Source organism: Xyrauchen texanus, chromosome 4, assembly GCF_025860055.1.
Source record: "Xyrauchen texanus isolate HMW12.3.18 chromosome 4, RBS_HiC_50CHRs, whole genome shotgun sequence".
Classification (NCBI taxonomy): domain Eukaryota; kingdom Metazoa; phylum Chordata; class Actinopteri; order Cypriniformes; family Catostomidae; genus Xyrauchen; species Xyrauchen texanus.
The window spans coordinates 46,773,850-46,784,759 of NC_068279.1; the positions used below are offsets into that span (position 1 = coordinate 46,773,850).

General features: G+C 39.0%; 1 protein-coding gene across 1 annotated transcript; it reads left to right on the forward strand.

Annotated features, from left to right (window-relative positions):
• The first annotated feature begins 2,131 nt into the window (after positions 1–2,131).
• On the forward strand, positions 2,132–10,694 carry LOC127642921 (zinc finger MYND domain-containing protein 19-like). The gene is made up of 6 exons (XM_052125368.1): positions 2,132–2,332; positions 3,983–4,042; positions 5,777–5,883; positions 6,030–6,170; positions 7,080–7,260; positions 8,494–10,694. Exons 1-6 carry the CDS (start codon positions 2,282–2,284, stop codon positions 8,635–8,637), a joined length of 684 nt encoding a protein of 227 aa, XP_051981328.1. The 5' UTR covers positions 2,132–2,281; the 3' UTR covers positions 8,638–10,694.
• The last annotated feature ends 216 nt before the right edge of the window (positions 10,695–10,910 follow it).

A 10,910-nucleotide genomic window follows, 5' to 3' on the forward strand; every position in this document is an offset into this window, starting at 1 on the left:
TTGTTTCTTGTGGCTATAGTATTTTAATTTACGAATTTGCACCATTCACTTCCATTGTAAATGCCTTACTGTTCTTAAATTGTACTTTTTTTTTTTTAATAAAGGAGGGGCAAGTCGAAATTAATTATTGTGGTAAAAAACATGCCACAAATGCTTTTGATTTATCTTAACATGTATTAAACCTGGAATATTCCTTTAAATTCACAGCAATAGTAATGGATTTGTACCATGTGCCTCAAGAGAGCATGCGATGCACTTTGTACATGCGAAGCATTTTCATTGTTAAATCAATCATTCAGTTGGCAGGTGTCTCCATTCCTTTCCTCACCTTCATCTCCACTAACAACTGAGACACATAGAAAACGTCATGGTTACTGTTGTAACCTCCGTTCCCCGAGGGAAGGAACGAGACGTTGTGTCGAATGAAGTGACACAAGGGGTCTTCCTGGGATGCCAAACGTACCTCTGAACCTGAGAAAAGGCCAATGTCAAGTTGGCAGACAGAATTTGCATGCCCTGCCCCGGACATACGGGTATAAAGGGAAGCAGGGCAGCGAGTGCCAGTCAGGATTTTGCACTGAGGAGCCGAAAAAAAGGTACGGCCATTTACAGTGGTAGGTCTAGTGCTGTGGCAGGAGGGACACAACATCTTGTTCCTTCCCTCGGGGAACGGAGGTTACAACAGTAACCATGACGTTCCCCTTCTGTCACTCACTTGATGTTGTGTCGAATGAAGTGACACAAGGGGTCCCATATAAAAACGTCACGCACTGACCGTGTTACGTGAACTGTCGAGACAGGTGCAAGCAGGCTACTGCGTGCTAGAGGCAACTGTGTCGGCTGCACGTAGCCCGCCCCAACACACCCAAAGAGATGTCACATACAGGCCTTAGGTTCCCCGCACCCCTGAGGGGGGGTGGTTCGTGGGGATTTACCCATTATCCACAAATCGCCTCCATCGCCAGCCGGGTCGTCCTCAATCCCATGGGAAGAAGGAACAACACGGGGGGCGGCTGAAGTGGCTTTCTCTCTTGAGAAAAGAAAGCCGCGACCACAATGTTGCAATGGCTATGTTCTCGCACTGAGAACATGAACCATTCATAAAACGCTGCCTGAGTGTGATCGCAGCCCAGGCACGTGAGGCAGCTTTTATGACAGTCAGATGTGGAGAGAATTCGCCATTAGAGGTGAGTGAAACAATGGTGAACTCAGCTTGCTGTTGCACAACTATTTGGCTCCGAAGAAAAATTCTGACTGGCACTCGCTGCCCCGCTTCCCTTTATGCCCGTATGTCTGGGGCGGGGCATGCAAATTCTGTCTGCCAACTTGACATGGGCCTTTTCTCAGGTTCAGAGGTACATTTGGCATCCCAGGAAGACCCCTTGTGTCACTTCATTCGACACAACGTCGAGTGAGTGACAGAAGGGGAACAGCTATTCTCTCCAGCATTTGAAATGAGAAAGAATCCATATATTTCAGATGTCTCACGTGAATTAAATTGACACATTTAATTAAGATGGGGGAAAAATAGTTTAAAATACAACAATGGCACATAGTGGATAAATGTGTAATGTAGTAACTACATTTTTCTCGAGGCCAAATTATCATTATTATAATTGTTTAACTTCAAACACTATTTATGTTTTTATAGTGCCACAGCTGTCATTTCCATGCATTTCATGCATACCCCAAACCAGATAATTTCAGGATAACGTCTGTGAATTGCACACCCAACAATTTAAAGTTAATGCAAAGACAACATACACTTCTGTAATGTTTTCGTTTATATGAATAATGTTGTTACATTGCAACTCCTTTAACACGACCAGCGTTGTCGGTGAACGATATTTCCCGCTAAAATGTCATGTTTTGTTTACGTAACACATGGGCGTGGTCAAATAAATGGGTGGGCTTTACCATGAAATCTATTATTCTGATTGGACAGACCGGTTAGACGCTCTCGCGTATATCCTTTGTACGTCAACATAAAGCGTCGACGAATCACATCTCTGATTGGACGAACCACTGTCAGTCCTCTTTGACGATTGGTTTACCTTCTGAAATGTGGTTAGTCCCTCCTCCAGAAGCTGGCAGGTTTTTCCAACGCCTCTCAGCAGCGGTGCATCACGGAGGTTTGGAAGCGGGTGGGGAAGACTCGGGCAACGGCTGACCCTATTACATTAAAAAATTGTACTCGGGGTTGGGTTGCCCGGACCAGATTTCAAACCTTATACAATTTTACCTGCTCTCACATTTCAGCCTGGACCTGACATCGCCGCTAATGTCGGATTTCAAGCTTGGGATTGTTCGACTTGGCCGTGTGGCCGGGAAGGTGAGCTGAATCCTGGGTCTACCATGTGCGACGCAAAGGGGAGGGGATCCAAGAACCGTGAGCAAAATGCCTCTCTCTAAAGAATTAAGAGGCCTGTTTGGACATTTTTATGTTATATACCTTGCTCCGAGGGGGATATACACTATGTGTATAATTGTCGTCGAAATCAGTGTTGTGTTCAAACTGGCCAGCTCATCAGCCGAATAGGTTCAGTCGCTTTGGAGCCGCCTACTTTAGCTGTGTTCGTGCCGCTAACGTTGCTTCAACGCTGCTAGACGGCTCGGAGTGGAGCTCGTGTGTTAACTAGAGAATGTTAACTTTGTTTATCTACACTTTTAGGCAGGCTTTGGCACGACATTGTTACCTTTTGGATGCTCGTTCCACATCAGGAATGACATTGGCATCCAATATGGCTAAGAGAGGTCTGAAAATGCCTCAGCACCAGGAACCGTTTGCAGCGTGACTCGAAACCGGCATGTCGCGTTAGCACTGTCCTAGCTCGGTCCGTTTGTCAAACATTTATTGAAGCAGTACCTATTGTCACTCCTCTTGAATTTTATCGATAGAGACCTTAGTGCTGTATAGTGATGTCAGCTAGTTATTAAAGCGCCCTCCTTTATTTTCTAATCTGATCGCGAGACCCCGGACAAATCCAAGCGGTCTCACGATGCCAGGCCGCTCATGCCATGACACTAGAGGGCAGCCTGTAAACAAAGATATCAAGAGTAGTGAAACAATAGGAGCATGTGAGGGCAATAATGAGGGACGGCCTATGCAATGCAACGAGGCCCTTTTTATGTTGTCATAAGACCGAATAGAATTCATGTCTGTTAACACGTGTTTCTCTGCAAAGAAATCGCAAAAGTTGTTTGGACACTTCTTATATATGTGTATATATATAAAGACCCAACTACTTTTTGGTTGTCACTAGAAATGGGTGCTCTGGCTGAGAAATCACACTTGTCTTAATGACGGCCATTCAGAAATCTTGTAGGTGGCTGACTGCCAATGGCGTGAGTTTTGGGTACGGGACCACCTGTTTACACGACCAATGGCATATTGTGGGGAATGTTTGGGGAAACCTGTTCGGAAATAGTTACCATAGTAATGGAAAACCTGTGTATATATATTTGTTTGTTTTCCTGGCCTGGAAGAATCATGGAAATTAATAAACATAAAATGTTATGGAAAATCCATGAGCATTTCTAAAATACAATTTTTCTAGTTATGCTCTAAAATTTTTAATTGGCTGGATTTTGCTCTTGCGTACATCTTGAGTAGAGAAAAACTCACAAGCCATATTAATGTTTGATTTGAGAGTGAATTTACCTTTTGTGTTGGCTTTTTTTTTTTTAGTGAGTTAAACCATTTCACAAATTGGTCTGAACAATTAAGTAGTGAAGTTAATAATTTTTGAAAATTCTTTATCCAGCAATCACGCATGACTGGACAGATCATGGAAATGTATTGGTCAAAAGGTGTGGATCCCTGAAATTGTCTTTTTTTTTTTTTTTGAATTCCCTTTGGTGATGCATACTCACAACAGCTTTAAGAAAATTTAAGTCTATAGAGAGAGCGCAAGATTGCTAATATTTTTGGTTGCCAACAATTGTCGTCTTAATCGACACTCTGCATTTCTTTTTTTTTCAGACAAAGTACACTTTGATTGACGAGCAAGACATACCATTAGTGGAAAACTATGCCTTTGAGGTGAGAGCCCATTTTGTATGTAAATTCTTACATGTATTTATTTGCAGTTAGTGTGTTTATTTTTGAAATTAAATAGTTTGTTAAAAAGCTATTATTAGCATAATCATCTTTGGATTTAGTGGAATGATTTGATTTGCTTATATAGTCTTTCTATGAAACAAGATCAACTATAATAAAGAGACTTGGAGCTTACCTTTTTATAACCATTAATTTCAAACTGATTTGCGATTTAGTTGAAATTTATGTAGGGCTGAACGATATATAAAATATTCACAGGGATTTTGCAAATGAAAATTAAGCAATATCATGAATATTGTTATGATTTGAATGTGCTTTTTATTTAGTCATTAAGTTTCATAAAGACTGCATAAGTAGACTCATTTTACTATCCCTCAGACCTGCACAATTAATCAAAATAACTTTAAAATGGCCATATGGCAGGCTTTGCCAACAGGGATATTTGTTGAGGGACAGGGTTGGGTGGGGGAAAGAGAAATAATGGGGATAAAATTTGATGTGGGTGGGTGGGTGTATGTATGTGTGTGTGTGTGTGTATATATATATGTATATGTATGTGTGTGTATTTGTTTGTTCTGTATATTATATGAGAATCAATAAAAATGTGAACAAAATGGTCATCTGTGATTATCACACTACAAAAGGTTGTGACAGATGATAGATGAACATGGTCTGTGTGCGTTTCAGAATTATCTGGTGACACGCTTTTCTGTACACGCACAAGGCTCATATTTTTAGCACTTTCAGAGCAGTTCACATGCTTTGCGGAAGAAAAGTACAAGCATTTGCATAATTCCAAGCATTTGTAACCACTATAAGTTACTATACAAATCTACAAATGCACCACAATATAACAAAGGAGATTACGTCTTTTCACCAGATACGGATCATTGAAAACTACACACTCCACTTTTAGGGTCAAAATAAAAGCTTCAGGTGAATGTGAAGTAAATAGGACAAAGTTGATATTACTTTTATATAAAATATCTAATCCTCAAAATAATAATAAAGAGTAGTTTTTACAAACCTTGTTCATTCACAAAATGTTTTATTAAAATATATAAATGTAAATAAAGCTATTTATTAAGATACTACTTGTATAGGCTATAAAAGGGCATATCAATGAAAATCATTCAGTCTCATTCTCCCTTGTGTTATTTTAGTGAAAACTGTGTATAAACATGCCTTCATTATTTTTTTATTCAATGCTTTTTAAATATTATATCTACTTTGCTACAATGGCTGTTTGGGTGAAATTATGGTTCCTCGTATTTAAGAACAAAAGAAGCCATTTTGGAGCAAAATATAATTATCGAGATGTATATTGAATATAATCAATAGGCTGAAAAATATAGAGATATAATTTGTATAGCCATTTAACACAAATGTACAGAGTAACTTGCAGGACATTTATTAAAAGGGATTAGTGTCTTGCTTAAGGGCTCTGTGATCGTTCCTTAATTGTTCCTTTTCGTTACCATCCCAGTTCTTAAGCCATAATGCCACACCAAATCAGTAATTGTCTCTTTGATTTCAGTTAGCTGACTTTGAATTAATTGTTCCACCTCTATTATGTTCTTGTCAAATTATTGTCAGTAAATATTACAATTTGCAATTAAACTACCCAATAGGGTACTCTTTGTTTTTATCTGATCTTTTAAAGACTGTTACTTTGTATTCCGATTAAATTGCATGTCTGAATCTTTTCATTTTCAGGCACGCATGGAAGTTGATGCAGATGGGAATGGGGCAAAAATCTTTGCTTATGCCTTTGACATTGGCAAGGGCAGATGGGCAGGCCGACCACTGCATGAGTTACTTTGGTGAGTGTACTGACAGAACCTATTTGACTGTTATTAAAATAGTTCCTTGATGCAACAAGTGTCTTATTGGTTTATCATGAAATGTATTTGGGATTTGTAAGAGGCTATATATAACTAGTCATTGTGTTTGGTGTGCTTATTCACAGGGAAAAGCACAGAGGTGGCATTGCTCCAAGTTTCCAAGTAGTTCACATAAACTCAGTCACAGTGGACAACCGTCTAGACAACTTGCGTCTTGTTCCAGTGGGATGGAGTCCCAAACCAGAAGAACTGTCCAGCAAACAGAGGTAATTTAGGAGTTTAAATTTCCCCCATAGATTTTACCTTAATATCTCAGAGTTATACATGTGAAAGATACAATATCAGCATTTTGAATAACTGACTGTTGTCATTTTAACTTTGCAAACAATTTAAACACATTTTACGCTGGGTTCACACATCCTCCGTGAGCGGGTGGTTGCGTTGGATGTTCACATTGGCCACGTCTCTTAAGTGAGAAACGGCAGCGCCTCTGTGCAGAAAATAAAGTTATCTATGGGGGGGGGCTGTGCCAAATTTTTTCTTTAATAAGGTCAGAATCTGAGGTTATTGCAGCTTTAAGGACAACAGCGGGAAGTCATATGCACTTCAACTTTATCAGCACACTTGGTCGTGATTGATTTATGTTGTGTCTATACTGTACACTTAAATACACAGAATGGCAAAAAGTCTGGCAGTTTATTAATTCTTTCTTTTATTAAGTTATTTAATAGAGTTTACTTGCATGCAGACAAATACATTCTAGTGTACTATAGGTTCGGTTTGAATAATTTAGCTTTTGTGTCTTTTGATTATTACTGATTATTTTAGTGTTGTACTGCACCTAGAGCCACTAAGCTTGGCGTGAGCCCTGTGTCAAAAATAAGCTCAACGCTGAACCTATCCACTCACTGCCAAGTCTGGGAAGCATCACCTCACGACTCTCGCTTGCAGTGGGAATGGTGTAATCTGTTAATATGGGCGCCGAAACGAAAATACGCCATTCACACCCCACTCAAGGAGGATGTGTGAACCTGCCATTACATTGAGGCTAACTATTTTGACATCCTTTGCAGGTGTCAACATGTATAAAGTGCCAAAAATTCTGCTCCAGCTACTGTGCTCAACTTGAGATGCTGTCTAATTTATGTCTGTATGAAATGTCATTTCCTCTCTAGAGAGCAGTCGCTGTACTGGCTAGCCATCCAGCAGGTTCCTGCAGACCCAGTGGAGGAGCAGTATCTGGAGTTGAGTCGGACACGTTACTACAATGCCAATGGAGAACTGGTGGAAGAGGAGGAATGCTCCTGCACCTACTATGAGTGTCACTACCCACCCTGCTCGCTTATTGAGAGGAGGGTCAGTATAACGTAGAAAAAAGAAAATCCTTTGCATGTTTTATTAAATACCGGTCATAGTCCGTATCTTGGAGTAAGAGTGTAATATCTGTTCCACATGCCCAAATTACACACTTCAAGCAGGGTTCCCATGGTCAGGGAAAATGTCAAACTATCAGGGAATTTTATTACAAAAAAAAAAAAAATTCCAGGCCTAAAAATATCATGGAAAATGTTATAATCAATATTATAATTGCTATATAGCAATATTTTATTGGCTAGAATTTTCTTTTTGTGGAGCAATCCATTTAAAATCACAGTAAAGGTCATCCAAATTCATTGGTAAACAGTTTACCTTGGATGAAAAGTTGATATCAATCCTAGATATCTTAAATGACAGTCAGGGTACCCATGGTCATGGAAAACCTGGAAATAGAAGGACATTTAAAAAACGTTTTCCAGGCCTGGAAAAGTAATGGAAATGAATGAAATCTGATACTTTTTTTTTTTTTTTCCTAGTTTGTCTCTGCTGTACAATATTTCATCTAAAGTAAAACTTCATTGCAAGCCACAGTGATGTCTGAATTGTGAGCAAATTGTTCTTTTTAGTCAAATTGGTCAGAATAATTCACAATTAGATCTGATTTATAAAATTCAATTTTCATTCATTGGAAAAGTCATAGAAATACATTGATCAAATAGGCAGCCTGAACAATTGTTATTGCGACATGGCATCTTGGAAGAAATTGTTTCCCTAGAATTTATAGTTCTCTCATGATTTACTCGCCCTTGTGCTGTCTCTAACTCAAATGACTTTCTTTCTTGTACAGACTACAAACTAAAATGTTTTGGAAGTATGAGGTGTTTTTGTCCATACAATACTAAAAAGGACATACAGGCAATGATGGTAATCCATATGACTCAAGTGTTTTAATCCATGTCTTCTGAAGCAATCCAGTCGGTTTGGGTGAGAAACGAACCGAAATATTGTCCCCATTGACTTGCATTGGTCCCCATTGACTTGCAATGTATGGATATAAACAAATCCTATCTGTACATCAAAAGATCTTCGTTTGTATTCCGCAGACAAAAAAAAGTCAAATGAGTTTGAGACTGCATATGGGTGAGTAAATCATGGGTGATCATTTTTGGGTGAACTACTGCATTTCCTTAATACTATGCGGTTTGTTGTGTTGATTTTGCTTATTTGTGTCAAGAAAACTTCTGAAATGTCTCTGTTTATGTACCTTTTCAGCTGAGAGAGTTCAACATCTGTGGCCGATGCCAGGTGGCACGCTACTGTGGCTCGCAGTGCCAACAGCGAGATTGGCCGGCCCATAAGAAGCAGTGCCGCGAACGCAAACGGGTTCTGGCACTGGAGTCGGAGCCTGAGCGATGATCCCCCTCAACCCCAAATTCAAGGATGGGGGTCACAGGGGTGTGGGATGAAACTTTGAGTTGAGCAAAAATTGACTGATATGGGACAATATTCGTGGGTTGGAAGGGCCTGTTGGGGGGCAAAAACACACTTCCCAGAACTTTCACATCTCCACAGCTTGCCTATGGGGATTACGGGAAATTTCGTTTTTTCATTTTTATTTGGAGGGAGGTCTTGAAGGCTCCACCTGCTGCTATGGATGTGTGTTTAATGAAGAAAACACCATGCCGTCATAACTCTTTTCTGTGGACTGCATTTGAGTATTGACAGTCATGCGCTCCTTCCATCCACCCTCCTGTCATGAAGTATTAGCCGCTGGTATCAAGGGACTAAACTGCTGTACAACTGACGATAGGATGGAAAATGGACCTGTTCACTGTACTACCCTTCCTTCTTTTCCTCTCCCGGTTGGACTTTTTGTGCACATAACCAAGCACATAGTCACCCACCTGCCATTTGTTCTACAAGTATACGGCCGATAGCTGTGCAAAACCACACCATGAGTATTGTGTGTGCAATGCCATTATTGACTGAAGGACATGGATGAAGTGGTCGAACGTTTGTCTTGTTTTATTTTATTTTTTGCTTTATTTTTGGGGGGGTGTTGGGGAATATGTCTACTTTGGGGGGCAGTGTCACTTTTTTGTTTACCCTTGAGTTTTTCAAATGCATTACAATCCTATGTACTCTACCCACTCATGTTTTGTTTGATTTAGCTTTTCATAACAAGCACTCATTTTAGAGGGATGTCCTGGGAAAAACTTGAAAACCCACATGGAAAGTCGATTCATGTTGTCAATGTGTACTTGTCTAAAGTTGTCATGGGTCCCAGTCATTCAATGATTAGTCTTTTGTCTTAATCTTAATGTCAAAGTGAGTATAACTTATGAATTTTGTTTAACTTTTTTTTTATTTTTATTTTTTTTATAAATCTCATCTTAATACAAAAAAATGTGTGTGCACAAGTTCCAAGTGTGTCTTCCTCTTCCGTCAAGGGCAACGCAACCAAACTGTGACGCGCATATACAAATAAGCATGTACTGCAGATAGATACATGTTACTTTTGTCTGCGTTCATATTCCGAATAATTTATTTATCTGGTTGGGATAGAACACTGTGCACTGAATATCCTCACTTTGATCTTTGCAGAGAATAGGAGTCTAGGGTAGGTTGGGGTATATGTTCTTTTTATTTTCTAAGCTATTACAATACAAACATGAAATGCATAAATATTTGAATGGGCAAAGTTTGTGATATCTGACCATCTCTTGTCACTGTAAAATATAAGAATAAAGTAATTACATCAAATCTAAAATGTGTAAAGGTTAATTTAGTTGCAGAAGTGTCTGTTTTGCCCACATTTATGTTCCCATTTGAGGATAGAACTATTGTCCTTCTGCTTTTTTCTGTTGAAGGGCTTGGCTTTAAATCCTGTCATTAAGTTTTACACAAGTTAAAACATTTTGATAAAATGGTTATCATTGAGGGGATTGTCACAAATTTAAAGTCACGTGTCTTATTTTGCATGCGAGCACTTAAAACATCAGGCTCAAAAAGTATTTGGATACTTAAGCCACACTTAATGTTTGAATGTCATTGCTGTAAATAAAAAATAATAAAACGTAAAACCAATGGCATCCAAAACAAATGATTCCACACCTTTTCTCAGAACAAAGCTTTTCTTAGTGGTTTTCATAGCAGTTATTATTAGACTGGTCCCAAGGTTTTTGAGATGGAACATTAAGTCAGTTCCACAAACAGGTGGTCCCGCCAACTCCTCCAAGCATTCTTATTGGTTAACATGCGGGTTGCATTGTGATTATTTTTATTACTATTATTGCTGTCTATGTTACATGGAAAAATGTGAATTTTCAGGATGCCCATATCAGTGAAATGTTTCAGGTAGTAGGTTAGGGGGTCATTCTTGGGGTTTTGGTAATATTTCAACTTTGAAATTGATTAATTGTCAGAATACTTCTCAACATTAGGCACATATTAAACCTCCAACAAATCAAGTTTTCCCACTACAGGCATCAAAGCCCTTTTCTTTTTTGTTCTCAACCCTGTCACGGACATAATGGAAGTGTTTTGAAAATGATTCTACACAATACTTGTTATAAAATAAACATATACCTACTGTTCATGTGTTCAATATAACGACTACAAATAAAACATTTATGATGAGTTTCTAATTTAATGTGATGATGCTACAAATAGGCAAATTGTGTGGCAGT

What these genes read in the sequence shown, in the direction of transcription:
- LOC127642921 (XM_052125368.1), top strand. Translation starts at nt 2,282, where the DNA reads ATGTCGGATTTCAAGCTTGGGATTGTTCGACTTGGCCGTGTGGCCGGG. An exon ending in CCACTGCATGAGTTACTTTG is followed by an intron (nt 5,884 to 6,029) that starts GTGAGTGTACTG and finishes GCTTATTCACAG; the next exon opens with GGAAAAGCACAGAGGTGGCA. An exon ending in GAACTGTCCAGCAAACAGAG is followed by an intron (nt 6,171 to 7,079) that starts GTAATTTAGGAG and finishes TTTCCTCTCTAG; the next exon opens with AGAGCAGTCGCTGTACTGGC.